The following is a 13,418-nucleotide window of genomic DNA, read 5'->3' as shown; positions in this document are numbered from 1 at the left end:
CTTTTATTAGCTTGAGAGAACATTCATAACTTTGCTAAAAGAGGCCACTGTACTGTTTATTAGAGCAATTATCCTACGTTTGCAGAGGGAAACAGTTTCCTTTGCTCTGTCCAAGGAGAAAAAATTACATTCTCAAGTACACTGAAGCTCAGCACATAATTTGTTTAATCAAAATGAAAAGTCTGTTTGTGGCTCTAATACATTAAAGGGGATCCATTAGTCTCATTTCCAGCTCCTTATTTTTATTAATGAACTCTAATAGTTACTTTGAATTTTTCACAGTTTGAAATAATATTGATCAAATGGCTTTGGTTCAGGCCCTCAGTTCCTCCTTTCTGAAACAAGCTCTTTTAGCTCCCTTCTCCCGTTCTGTAGGATAACTTTCTCCTGATTAGTTGCCCCTTTAGAGCAGAAGAGACCATCAATGTCATCTTACAGGCCTAAGATGATGACGCTTTTTTTCTTTTTGCCTCTCTAAACACTTGAGAATCGAGGAAAAAGGAATCTTCCCATTGAACCTTTTGGGGGATTTCCTTCCTCTTTGGAGCTAAAAAAGGCCACCCAAACACATGAGATATCAATGGAAAGCCCCAGATGTCCTCTTTTGAGTACATCAGACTTAGTAGGGTCAAAAGATATAGACCAAAAACAAATGTCCACAGAGGACATAAATGAACAGGCTGGTTCTCAGGAGGATAAACCATCACAGTGGGTTTTAAGTCGTACAATCTTAATGTGATTGAAGTGCAGAACCTTCAGCTTTAATTTAATGGGTTTTACAACGTATAGCATTAACTACTTTGGAACAAAAGCAATTTTTATTGCTTAAACAAGGATGAATTTTAAGTAACATTTTTTTCCAGGCAATGGCTAGAGCCCATGGAGTTCTTCTTCAGTTGCAGCTTATTTGCTGGACTTTCTACCTTCAGTAACTGAGAAAAATACCGCATTTGGTTGAGATCGGGTGACTGACCTGGCCGTTCAAGAATATTTCATTTCTTTGCATTGGGAAATTCTTGTCTTGCTTCTGCAGTATGCTTTGGGTCAGTACTTATTTGCACTGTGAAGCACTGTCTGATCCCGATTCCACTGGCAGACATGCACGTACCAGAGTATTGCCTCCACCGTGTTTGACTCATCATGCGGTGAGCTTCAAATTACGACCTTTCGTCTGTGCAGGCTCTGTAAGATGTTTTCAGGCAACGTCTAATCTTGTCTATCTGTTTTTGAGTTCTGGAGCAGATGGCTGAAATTTTTTGACTTTTAATTGTTTTCTAATACATTTTAGAGCTTTTTTCTGCCGATGAAGATAGTAGATTTTTCACTTGTAACATTTTTCCTTTTTGAGACATTTATTTTGTATTTTCGGCCTAATGATGACCTTCTTGACTTACTTTGTGATCCCTTTGGTCCTAATTTTGAGATTTCCACTGAAAATATATGAAATGCAAGTTCAACCCCTGGACTCAAGTTCAGTTCTCTTAATTTGACAAAGCAACAAGCTTCAGTTGGACATGGAGTTGTCAATTATTCTATTTTGAGCTTCTGAAAATCTACATATAAAAAAATGTAACTGCTGAATAGTTACTGTATTTAAAAAACAGGGAGGCAAAGAATCTTCAACGCAGAGCTGTTCTTTGAACATTTATGAAAAACTAAAGGCGGTCACTTGTAAAAATGACACGTTTCAATGATTTAAGTAAGAAATATTCAGTGAAAATAATAAATGTAAAATTCTAAACACAACACTGCAGAGTTGCTTTTAATTTGTGAAAGACTGAGAAGTACTGAGTTTTCTACAGAAGCTTTAATAAGTTTGATCAAGGAATACAATTAGTGGTTTCTGTACAGAATTGTTGGCTCAAAGGCCCAGAGTTTTAATTAACTTAAACAAATCTTTGACAAATCTATCCCTCGACATTGTTACATATCAACATGCTGTCGCCATACTTAATTAACTGTCCAACAGAAATCTGCTTAATTATATACACTGGCCATTTTCAACTATTGTAAAGAGTTAGATTTCCTAACACTTTCATGTGACTCGAGCATGTCACAGGTTCGATTTGTGACATGCTCGAGTTATGTTACAAACTGCTGTAGTGTGTTTGTACATAAAAGCCATTTCTAGTGAAAGGTTCTGTTAAAATATCTAACAGAGGCTGAAGTGCATATGCAGGTGGTTAGGTCATCTTCTTTGCCCTTTTAGCCGTACACTGATCACTTACCGTAACACACAGACAATGCATTAGCCGGAAATGTTTTCACATTACATGAGAAAAAAAAATCACTGTTTGCTGACAGAAGCTCCTGATGTTTTAACTACACACTGCATGCCACCCCCCAAAGACCAGTTCAAGAGACTTGAGAGGAAAATTTAGATGAACTGAAATTCAACTCATCTGAAACCTGCACGGAAGTTTCTGAATTTGGAGCTATCTGAAAAAAAGTTCTTTGTCAAAGCTAGAACTTAATTTTGAACACAAAAAATAGATTTTTCTTTTTTGCATTCGCTGATTTGAGGATGGCCGCTTGCAGGGACAGTTTTCATCTTCAGGCCTCAGTTTGAATTGAGAAAAAGATCTGTGAAATGTGATAGGGCTCTACCAGCACCCTGTAAAAAACAAAAAACAAAACAGGAGTGAACCATAGTGACCGATGACAACAGTTCATCCTGATTATCTTTAAAATCATTTTTCTACTTTGCTCACCTTCATCTGGTTTTCTGCGTGTTTTTTTAGAAGAGACCGCAATCCTTCAGGTTTTCTTTGATGATGATGTCGGTTACGGCATCGAACACAAACTTGACGTTCTCTGTGTCGGTAGCGCAGGTCATGTGAGAGTAGATTTCTTTGATGTCCCTGCGCAGGTTCAGGTCCAAGAACTGCATCTTGATATAGTTACCAGCATCCTCATAGGTATTGGGGCCTGGGTGAGACAGTGTAATTATAAAGTTTTGCTTTTACTTAGCTTGCCACTATCTTAAATATGTATTTGAAATGATTATCTCACCATCATATTCAGGGAAACACATGCTGAGATGTGCTTTCTTGATCTTCTCAACGAACACATCTTTCTTGTTGAGGAAGAGTACGATGGAGGTGGTGGCGAAGTAGCGGTGGTTGCAGATACTGTTAAATAAGTGCAGACTCTCGTGCATGCGATTCTGGGAGAAAAAAAATCCCAGTGAAGAGACTTTCCAAAAACATGGACCCTAATAAAAGAATATCAAGTATCTAGTTTAACTTGTCATACCACTTCATCATCCTCCACCAGGACCATGTCATAGGCGCTCAGAGCAGCAATGAAGATGATACAGGTCACGCCTTCGAAACAATGGATCCACTTCTTCCTCTCTGACCTCTGACCTCCCACATCAAACATTCTGCATGAGAACAGGAGCATGTTGCCTTGTTTGCCACCGTGCACACAGGAAGCCCAGCGGCTGATTTGTTTGTCTTATTCTCTTGATAAACATTGCTCTGGCTCACCTGAAATTGAGATCTTTGAAAGAAAACTGAGTTTCGATGATACCAGTGGTCTTCACTCTTGATCGCAGCACATCCTGCTCAGTGGGCACGTAGCCTGGTTGGACCAGTCGCTCCAAGTCATTCAGATAGCTGCCGGGGGAAGGAGAAGAGAATAAGTCAATGACACATCCTGATACAAGAGATTAAAATAATGTAGCAGTGTTAAACCTGAGTAAATGTGATATCTTACTATCCAGCAGAGTCGTTGAGTTGGTACTCTGAAGCTCTGTCAAAGCATGCCTGTATGCCAGAATCTTTCCACAGACGCAGAATGATATCTGCCATTTCTTTAGGCATAGTGCCTTCCTCAATGGTGTCTGCAAGATGCATGAGTTTCCTGGCATCATCCTGCATGGAGGCATGTGTGTGTTTAGTGAGCTATAAGGACCACGAAAGCTGTTTAGCTTCATATGTATGTGGAAATGAGTGTCAGCAGTGGTTACCTGCTGATCAGAGTGCCCGTAGTTGATATTGAGCGTGTTCATGGCCTTCACAATGGCCATGATGGACTGCAGGGTGTTGCTGTAGATGATGGTAATGAACTCCAAGCATTCTTCAAGCGAGTAACCATCTTTGTGGATAATTCTGGTGAGAAAAAATGTAGCATTAAAAAAATGCAACTCATAGTCAACTCTAAAAGAAGGTCAGCAATGCTCAGATGCAAAGTCAGCTTACTTCATCTGTTTGACAATAGTGCTTTTGCCTGATTCTCCAGCACCTGTATGGAAGAAGAGCAAGAATTGAATTGTTTGAATGACATATTTATAAAAATGCTTTCATCATGTTTAAGGATCTAGGGAAAGATAAGTGGGTAATTTTGACCTTATTTTTGGTGCTAATTTTGTATTTTTGAGTTAATTACAGAAGACGTTGCAATTTTTCATCAGATAAAGGGACTTCTTACTTCAGGTCTAATCTTTTCTTATCCCTGACCTACATTACTAGAGGACTCAAAAAAGCTATAAATGACGCAATATCCATGACCATTTGTCAGATAAATATACCTGACTGTAATACTGAATGACTTTCCTGAAAAAATCAGTATTTCTTTATACAGCAAAACACAGTGTGGTGTATGAAATTACTGGTTAAGCTGCTGATCAATTTAAAACTGTAAATCTTCACAGAAATGACTTTTTAAACGCACATTTCTCATTGATTTATTGACACATTGCCTAAAGTGTATTTAAAATATATTTGAGGGCTACAGCCACAGGCTGTGTTTGGGTTTTGTGGTACAGTATCCTTGTCCTTCACGGTTAAGCCCTTTGTGCTGAAGGACCTGTTGTTTCAGGATTAACAGAGGATCGGCTTGAGTGATTATCAAGGTGTCTCAGCAATTTAGGGACACAGGTGATTAGGCCTTTACATGACACAGACATGTAACTTCTTATCAACACCTAGGCTGTTTTAAAATTAGGCAATTTGGTAAGTTTTTAAGGGTTTTGGGGTAAATAAGATCTATCCATAGCAGTACTTCTACTTTATTTGTATGATTATTTGACATCAAGTATATGAAAAAAAATTGCATCAAGAAAAAAGGGAGTTTTGTATGTTTTTTCTTTACAAACTCAAGTTTGCGAACAGAACATGCTACAGACAAAACTTTAATTAGAATTAAAAGTGCTCTAATTATCATCACCATGGGCCCTTAGATATGTATAAGCAGATATTGTTGTTTTCTACTAATGCGTCTTAGCCATTTGGTTCTACCAGCTCTCCTGTCTTTACCTAGCAGCAGCAGCTTGACAGTTCTTGCATCCTTGTCGGCATCCTCCTTCAGTTTCTTCTCCAGCTCCCTGGAGCGTTTTTCCTCAGCGCTGGCTCCAGCTCCCATCCTACTTTACCCGGCGTGGGCCCCCTTTGCTCAAGGCCAAGTGTCAAGAAAAATGGAGGCAGGTCCTAGCTGCTCGTCAACAATGTGACCGGAGCCTTCAACTGTGCAGCTGATGAGTCAACTGCGTGCTGCAAACACTGGAGAATGTTTGAGCATTTTCCTGACTTAGGAAAGGATTTTGGGCATCCTCTACCCACCTGATCAGTGGTGACCAATAGAGCACAAGGACAGGAGTGCTTTTAGGGCAGAGCGAAAGGTGCAGGGGAAGACTCGGGCATACATCAGTGTAGGATCTAACCTATCTAACCTTTATGGGGATTTTGCTGTGCTCAGCAGAAGATGAACAGCGGCTCAAGTGCTTATCTCTCTGTGTTGTTTTTAGGTGCCTTCAAACAGGACCATGTGAGGCTAAATATTTGTGATGCTAGGTGTTTTATATAAGTGCAATTTTGGTTAACCAAACGAAATCAATTCCACATTAGCAGTAAGTTAAATTATTAAATCTGGAAAGATAATGAGTGCATGTTTGCATGTTGTGTGCTTAGTGCTTTTAAGGGACTAAAGATAGATAAAGGTTTTGTAATTTGTTTTTAAACAGACAAACAAATAAACAATTGTATTTAATCAATTAGCCAACGAAATACACAACCAGACGCTCAGTTCCAGGTCCAAATATGAAATACTAACATTTCTTATTACATACTACAGACTGAAGGGTGAGTTCTGAAGTGCTTAAAGGGCTTTAGGGTTTCACCCGACAGATCTCATTGACCTCAATCTGAAGCTGGTTAAGGATCCTAATCTACTCACGTTCAGTTGTCTATGCATGCTTGCATGTACAGCATGTGCACTGATGTGTTACGGATGAAATACATTTTCCTTAAAAATTCAATAAAGCAATCTTACTTTGCTCTTTTGAGGAGCTCAAAATGATAAAGTCACTGTGACTGAATACACTGTAGCCAATCAGCACAATGAGAGAATTTGCTCAGGAGCTCTACTTTAGTATACCGGTAAGTGAAATTTGTTAGTCACTTCTTTACATTCTAAGCCACTTTACACTTTGGGTTTGTAGCATTTCAGAGTAAATCTTATACTTTTTGCTCCGTTGGGTTTATTTGCCACCCACAAATACTAGTTACCAAACTTTTATATTAATTGACTAAGGAGTGCACAAGATTTAAAAAAAAGAATAAGATACCTGATCAACTACTGTGCTTAAATAGAGTCCTATTTATTAATATGATTAATATTATTGATATACATTGACCACAACGTTATTAGGTACACCTGTTAACTATTGTGTTAATGGAAATATCTATCAGTCAGTCCCAGAGCACTAACCCAGTGCACATGTTAACATGGTCAATTAGGCTTTATTAACTTTTTTTTCTGGGCCTTTTCCCTCTCTCAGGAAAATAGCTACCGGCACTGTGTTTAAGCTATCCATACAGCTTTTGTTTAGTTTGGGCAGTAAGAGACTGACATTGTATTCATGCATATGGAGTCAGATTGCAAATGGAACAAAAGACACATGATCTTGATTAGTTGGAAGATGGTAAATGGTCTGTATTTGTATAGCGCTTTTCTTGGTCCTAAGGACCCCAAAGCGCTTTACACTATACACAATCATCCACACACACATTCACACACTGGTGATGGCAAGCTACAATGCAGCCATAGCCACCCTGGGGCGCACTGACAGAGGCGAGGCTGCCGGACACTGGCGCCAACGGGCCCTCTGACCACCACCAGTAGGCAACGGGTGAAGTGTCTTGCCCAAGTACACAACGACCGAGACTGTCTGAGCCGGGGCTCGAACCGGCAACCTTCCGATTACAAGACGAACGCCCAACTCGACACGATCGACAAGATACACGATACAACACAAACATGCTTCAAGCTTGGTTCTTTTATCTCTCTTGTTTAGATTGTGGAAATATTTTAGGTAAAGTGACACAAAATTAATGTATTCATATCCAGATGATTCAAGAATTTAGAAAAGTAAAGATGTAAATCCCAACAGACTGTGCTGTCCCTGATATAATATCATAGTTTGAGCTCTCAAACATTCAGGCCTATTACTAGGCTGTCTTCAGAAGTGTTTTCAGTATGTTGCTGTCGGTCTACTTATCTGCAAATTTTACAACTTCATTGAGTATTTGTACTGCGTGGTTAGCTCTTCATACTACCATTTCCACTCCAATAGATCTTTACAGCAGAATCAGGTCTGCTATTAAAGTAAAAACTTTCACTCATTTGAAAAGTAACAGAGTAGGTGGGAAAGCCAATGCAGACGTTTTCTGGTGCTACTATGATTGATGTGTAAGCAGCATGGTTTTTTTCCCAGATATTTTTAGAACAGTGTCAACCACATCTGTATTTACTTATGGTTATAAGGCTGTTACGAAGAAAGAAGTGCCTGCATGGCAGGAAGCATATCGTACTATATCAACACTGGCAAACAGAAGAGAACGTGTGTTATTATAAAATATAGAGCTTTAATTTATTAGTCAGCAACAATGATAAGGAAGAAAAGGTAATAATTTTTTTACAAGTCATTACAATAACACCAACTGTGCATACATAACTTTACCTCAAAGTCTGCAAATCATTTGCTTTTCTAATTTTTTTGAGAGCAAAAGAGAGAGAGAGAGCGAGAGAGCGAGAGCGAGAGAGAGAATAAAAATCACAATCTTGCCTTCAAGCCTTTCCCACCATAAAAAGGTGTGACCACATCCATAGCATTTCCATATTCCCACAACAAGAAAGACATTCACTGACATCCACAGCAATGTAGAATTTTAGACAAATACCACATACATACACTGTACACGTCATGCACAATGAAAAGCCACCTTCTAAAGATTTTGGGAAAGATTTCTCTTCAGGTTTGGTGGCAATCAGCTTTGCTAGTGTTTGTATTTGTGACACCTTGTAGAACTTAATCACTTCCATGCTTTTATATAACGTCTGTGGCGGAACTGTACTGGCAAACATCTTTGTTGGTAAGTAGTTGATACATTAAGCACATCCCTAATCAGAAACATTACTCTCCAAAGCTCTGAACATCAGCCCAGTTTTTGTAGACTGATTACATTTTACATATTCCCCCTGTTGAGAACTGATATTTAGCATAGAAATGTCAGGAATGGATTAAGAGAACTAAAAAGAAATTGTTAAGCCTACAAACTGAATGCTTTGCCTTATATGAATACACTATGTAAAATGCCACAGATATTGGGGAAGTATTTAATATTTTTGAAATGACCAATTCGACAACAGAAGGTGCTTTGTTCATTTTATAATCACAAACTGTTACAAACTCACACATAGCTGCCTGCTGGAATATCTTTTCCCAAAGAGAGAAAAGAGAAGGCAATGTTATGTTATCAGCTTTTGTGTCATTAAAAGACCCCCTCCCCCTTCCCCCCAAAAAAGAAAACAGCTTATCACAAAGATCACGTTAAGGATACGACACTGAGATGTGATATTCACATATAAACAAAACAAACACTTGGCAGCAACCGATTCTGGAAGAAGATGAGTAACAGCTCTACTTGAGGCCCGACTGGACCACATCGTGAAAGGAAAGACGTTCTACCTGCCACAGAGGGCTCTTCATTCACATATAACTGTGCGTCCGTGACATCACAGCTGCAGTCTCTGGGCATTTCCATTATCCGTGTATGTCCTGTGAAATGCCATTTTTATTGTTTTTTTCTGTCAACAGCTTGTACTTCGCAGTAAAAAAACAAAACAAACAAACTGTCCAATATACAGTACATAGATCTGGTGAAGAAGTTCAGAGAGTTACGAGACATTCGCGGACATCCCGACTCCTCTTTCAGCTTAGACACTGAATACTGCCAGCAGTCAAAGGATCCAACATGGTCTTCACTTAGCAGTTTCTGAATACATGTCCATCAGTTCTTGTCCATGTATGGATACTCCCAATGTCTGGGTTTAGTGTCGCTGTTTCTTAAAAACACCAAACATAAAGATATTCTCAACAAAATAACACATCTTAATAAACAATAACACTAATAATAATAATATAATAACCACAATATTTGCACAGATTGATCTATTCACAAAAAACAGGGTTGCTAGATAGGTACAAATAATTACTTTTTACAACCTACAATAAATATTGTGTATTTCCCCCTCCCCCCGACAGTTACATAGAAACTGTTTGATGCTGTTGCGTTGTGTTTCTGCAGTTTCTGTCTTGTCTTTGATGAGAATTTGATTTTTCTATCTGACTGGAGTCATTCCCCTAAATGGAGGGTTGCAATGTTTAGGAGGTTGTGTGTAAAGGTAGACAGGGGGTTGTTTGAATACGATGTACATCAAGCTTCTCATGTCTCAGCTGGAGTTGTCTGCTCTTCATGATGCCGGCGGTTACGAGGCTTCTTCTGTTCTTTCAGCTCTTTCAGGCTTTTGCCTTTGTTGTTCCCGAAGCTGCTGTCTCCCAGTTGCCAGTAATCCTGGCAGTACTGGTTGATCAGCCCCATCTCTGGTTGGCTGAGGATGGTTAGCAGGTCCTTATACTGACTGGCACTTGGAGTCCAGGCACTGGACTGAAGCTGAGGAAGAGCCGGGCTGCCTGTCTCCACCAAAATGTTGTTGACTGTGCGACTAGAAAGGACCACCAGTTGCAGTTTCACAAGAGTGTGCTTGAAGTTTTTCTCTGTGGACGTACACTGGTAGATGCCGCCGTCAGATGACTGTAGAGAGCGGATCAGAAGTCCTTGATCTGTTTTCAGCATGCGACCCTCTGAGCGAATCTGGGACGAACAGAAGGCCAGTAAAGATTTTAAGTTTTAAAAAAGATAAACAGAAAAAAAGATCATAGAAGGTTTAATATAAGAGCTGTACTCACCTCTTTCCTCCGGTCACTGTTTTCCTTCTGCACATGCCACTTGAGAGACATATGAGGAGACCTGGCCTGGCACTCCAAGAATGTAGTGCTTCCTTCCACCCCGTACTGAACTGTCTCCAGAGGGTTCTTATTGGCTACAAAACAACACATGATGTACAGTTGCAATTTTATTTGTGAGATAGCTCCCGAGTGAAAAAATGCTGGTGTCTAAATGCTATAGTCTTAGTACAACGTGACACTCACTGCTATAACCTCTGCACTGGCGGATAGGATTTCCATACTTCACATCTTGCCGACGACTCCGCCTAGAGGGGTCAAATCAACAGCCACAGATATAAAATTTAACCGAAACACACTTGAAAAATAAGAAATCTGCATAAATACTCCAACTGCAGAGGTGGGAAGTAATGAAGTGCAAATACTTTGTTGCTGCACTTCGTCTGCTTCATTTATATATTCCCTGTCTACACAATCCTGACCCTCACCTCTTCTGTGAGGCAGAATATCTGGAGCAGGATTTGCCGTCCCAGGCACAGTACGGGTCCCTGGCGAGACAGCAGTCAGCGCAGACCTCCCCGTACACATCGCATCGATGGAGAGCCAAGTGGGTCACACCCAGGACTGATCCGACATACAACTGTTGCTGTTAAAAGAAAAACAAATACAAATTAGAAATTAAAACAGGAACATATTTTCGAGCAAAGGCCATTTATTTTACAATTCTGGACATCGCTAATGTTTCAAGGAAGAATTATAGATTTATATTTAAAGAATGAATAATTGATTGAAGCTACTTGCACTGAGATTCTAAGCCATCATCCTCAAAGTGACATAAGAAGGCTCCGGGTTAGGCTATACTCTAACCTAACCTAGAGTCCTGTGTCTGTTTTCAGTATAAGCTGCACCAAATTACACAAAATCTATAGTTGGATATCAGGTCTTGGTTGCGTACTACAATGTTTTGTATTTAATCATGCATTTTTTTTCCTTAGATTGTGTATTTTCATATTGAATTTGACGACTGTGTTCTCTGTCTGATTGTTGTTAGCTGAACTGTTTGGTCTGAATCAAATTACACTAACTTACCCTTTTTGATGAAATCTTCATAGTAGTGATTGGAGTGGGAACCTGAAGTGACATAATTAAAAACATGTGAATGCTGGATTTGTTATTCTGTATCACAGATAACAAACATGGTATATAAATGTAGAGTAGGGCAAAAAGAGGATTAGTAGCAAAGTGACTAAGGCTGCAAGACTGACCTTGAACACCTCCACTTCCTCTAACACCAGCTCCTCGGTCTGCAAGTCATCTCTTGGCAGGACAATCACTTTCTGGACTGTACCTCGATCTGAAAGAGTGGGAAGAAGTAACTTTGGCTGAGCTCTGTTGATTTATTTGGCTATTAATACCTTGACCTTGGTTTCTTCATTGTTATTCTAAAATATCTGCAACAGAGAACTGGTTTTTGGAAAGCCACACTATGACTCATTAATGTTTAAGAGACAGATTGTTTCAACATGCGTATGCAAACCTCCCAGCTAAAGCCAAGGCCACAGAATTTAACAGTGCACAATGATAGACGTGTAAGATTACTGTGCAATCATCAGACAATGCCCAGTTTTGTTCTTAAAACACTTACCTGTGCCCAAGAATAGCACCTCATAGCTCCCATCGGCAGCTGTCACTTGGTCAACAGCAATTGTGGTGAACTCGTAGTCCACATTGGTTCTGACCACCAGGGGGCGCTTGTGCACTGGGTATACAGCGTTGTACATAGTGGGGTGGTTTCTCATGAAGTTGATAACCTCATCTGGGTAATCCTTTGTGGATTTCAGGTTGGGGGTAAAAGTGCCTCCAGGACACTAGTAAGAAACCAAAAATTTCTGTTGAGCAATTTACTTGTTTATCTTATTCATGGTTCTAGTAACATATATATTATATGTTTTAACTCACAGTGCCAGGTCGAGGGTAGGGGATTTTCCCAGTGTATGGCACCCACTGATAGTTGGGGCCTTCCTTGTGGGCAAATGGCCCATTAAAGACCATACGGATGTCAGCCATAGAGTACACACACACTGCCGAGCCTTTAAACACAGATCTGGAGGAGGGCAGGAGGAAAAGAAAAGAAAAGGTGAACACATAAAGACAGCAGCTCGAGGATTCAGATTTTCTCACTCCCTGGGATAATTAGTGCGATAGCTCTCCGTGGCTGGTAGAATCTACTTCCTTCCCACGTACTCACATACTTACAGGAACACACTGAAACATTATGACGCACAAACACACACTCAAACTGACTCAAGTAGAGTCAAGCTGTCTGACACACTGACATACAAACACCCACATACTGCAGAGAATCGCCAGAGTACAGGCTCTTGCCGCTGTGTGGTGGGTGTACTATGTTTGTAACTTCTGTCATGGGCCCCTGTCATTAGCACCACATGTGTTTTTATCAGCTGGGTTTAAACATGCCTGATGCCTAAAGAGAAGATGGAAACAATAACAGTATTTGTTTCTCAAATACATTAATCAGGACATGTTTATTATGACTCTGCGCGCACCTCCTCCTGCTTTGTGTGCCGTCAGAATCTCAGTTTACACGTCTGGTTGGTTGACTTGAATTTTAATGCTGTGTGCTGAATGACAACCTGCTATCAAACCTGACCTCCGAGGAACTTATAGGCTCAGTCAGCCTCCCAGAGGAACGCTACTCCCTCTGGGCTCAACATTCACTTTCTGTCTCGTCTTTGCATCCTGAATGTGACGGCCCACACAAATGCAACGCCGCATTTCAACATCAGACAGAGCAGACACCTTCGGGCTCAGCGGAAAGGAATAAAAACCACAGGAGGGAACCAAAACACACTTTCTATCCAAAACTGCATCAAAGTTAGAGAGTTTGAAAAAGCCATGCTTACCCTGAAACTGAGAAGACGCCATAGATGACAGGATTCTTTGTGTCTTGAGTTGGCTGGATATACACATCTCCTACAAGATAATGAAAAGATTTATAGCAATTAGTCAGAGTCATAAACCATAACAGGCAGTGCATGACGAAGTACTTGGATCCCTAAGTCGATTGCAACAGTTAAATGATATCACATTAGTAGACATTCTGCAGGTTTGCTGGCAAAAATACATGAAAAGTAGACAGAACTACTAT

General features: G+C 40.1%; 2 protein-coding genes across 2 annotated transcripts in view; both read right to left on the bottom strand.

Moving 5' to 3' along the window:
• Positions 1 to 1,788: 1,788 nt before the first annotated feature.
• gnat1 (guanine nucleotide binding protein (G protein), alpha transducing activity polypeptide 1) lies at positions 1,789 to 5,787 on the bottom strand. Its single transcript, XM_026167517.2, has 9 exons — positions 5,262 to 5,787; positions 4,206 to 4,248; positions 3,974 to 4,115; positions 3,721 to 3,878; positions 3,492 to 3,620; positions 3,256 to 3,385; positions 3,013 to 3,166; positions 2,712 to 2,928; positions 1,789 to 2,614 (listed from the first exon to the last, which is right to left on the bottom strand). The coding sequence occupies exons 1-8, from the start codon at positions 5,365 to 5,367 to the stop codon at positions 2,738 to 2,740; spliced, it is 1,053 nt and encodes a 350-aa protein (XP_026023302.1). The 5' UTR covers positions 5,368 to 5,787; the 3' UTR covers positions 1,789 to 2,614; positions 2,712 to 2,737.
• Positions 5,788 to 9,424: 3,637 nt separating this feature from the next.
• The window catches only part of sema3fa (sema domain, immunoglobulin domain (Ig), short basic domain, secreted, (semaphorin) 3Fa), a 44,727-nt gene continuing 40,733 nt past the window's right edge, over positions 9,425 to 13,418 (bottom strand). Inside the window, exons 11-19 of the mRNA XM_026167515.2 lie at positions 13,174 to 13,243; positions 12,209 to 12,353; positions 11,895 to 12,117; positions 11,515 to 11,603; positions 11,339 to 11,380; positions 10,738 to 10,895; positions 10,496 to 10,557; positions 10,253 to 10,386; positions 9,425 to 10,157 (exon numbers count right to left, since the gene is read on the bottom strand). Of these exons, the coding sequence (XP_026023300.2) occupies positions 9,729 to 10,157; positions 10,253 to 10,386; positions 10,496 to 10,557; positions 10,738 to 10,895; positions 11,339 to 11,380; positions 11,515 to 11,603; positions 11,895 to 12,117; positions 12,209 to 12,353; positions 13,174 to 13,243 (1,352 nt within the window). The 3' untranslated portion in view covers positions 9,425 to 9,728. The remainder of the gene's footprint in view (positions 10,158 to 10,252; positions 10,387 to 10,495; positions 10,558 to 10,737; positions 10,896 to 11,338; positions 11,381 to 11,514; positions 11,604 to 11,894; positions 12,118 to 12,208; positions 12,354 to 13,173; positions 13,244 to 13,418) is intronic.

This window comes from Astatotilapia calliptera, chromosome 5, assembly GCF_964374335.1.
Source record: "Astatotilapia calliptera chromosome 5, fAstCal68.1, whole genome shotgun sequence".
Taxonomy (NCBI): domain Eukaryota; kingdom Metazoa; phylum Chordata; class Actinopteri; order Cichliformes; family Cichlidae; genus Astatotilapia; species Astatotilapia calliptera.
Note: the sequence above shows the minus strand (reverse complement) of the source record. Positions and strands in the feature narration are given on the sequence as shown.

Excerpts from the sequence above, each read along its gene's own strand:
- gnat1 (XM_026167517.2), bottom strand. The coding sequence starts at position 5,367 with ATGGGAGCTGGAGCCAGCGCTGAGGAAAAACGCTCCAGGGAGCTGGAG. Across the intron at positions 4,116-4,205 it reads ACTATTGTCAAACAGATGAA|AATTATCCACAAAGATGGTT; the intron begins GTAAGCTGACTT and ends TTTTCTCACCAG. Across the intron at positions 3,621-3,720 it reads CTCAACGACTCTGCTGGATA|CTATCTGAATGACTTGGAGC; the intron begins GTAAGATATCAC and ends TTCCCCCGGCAG.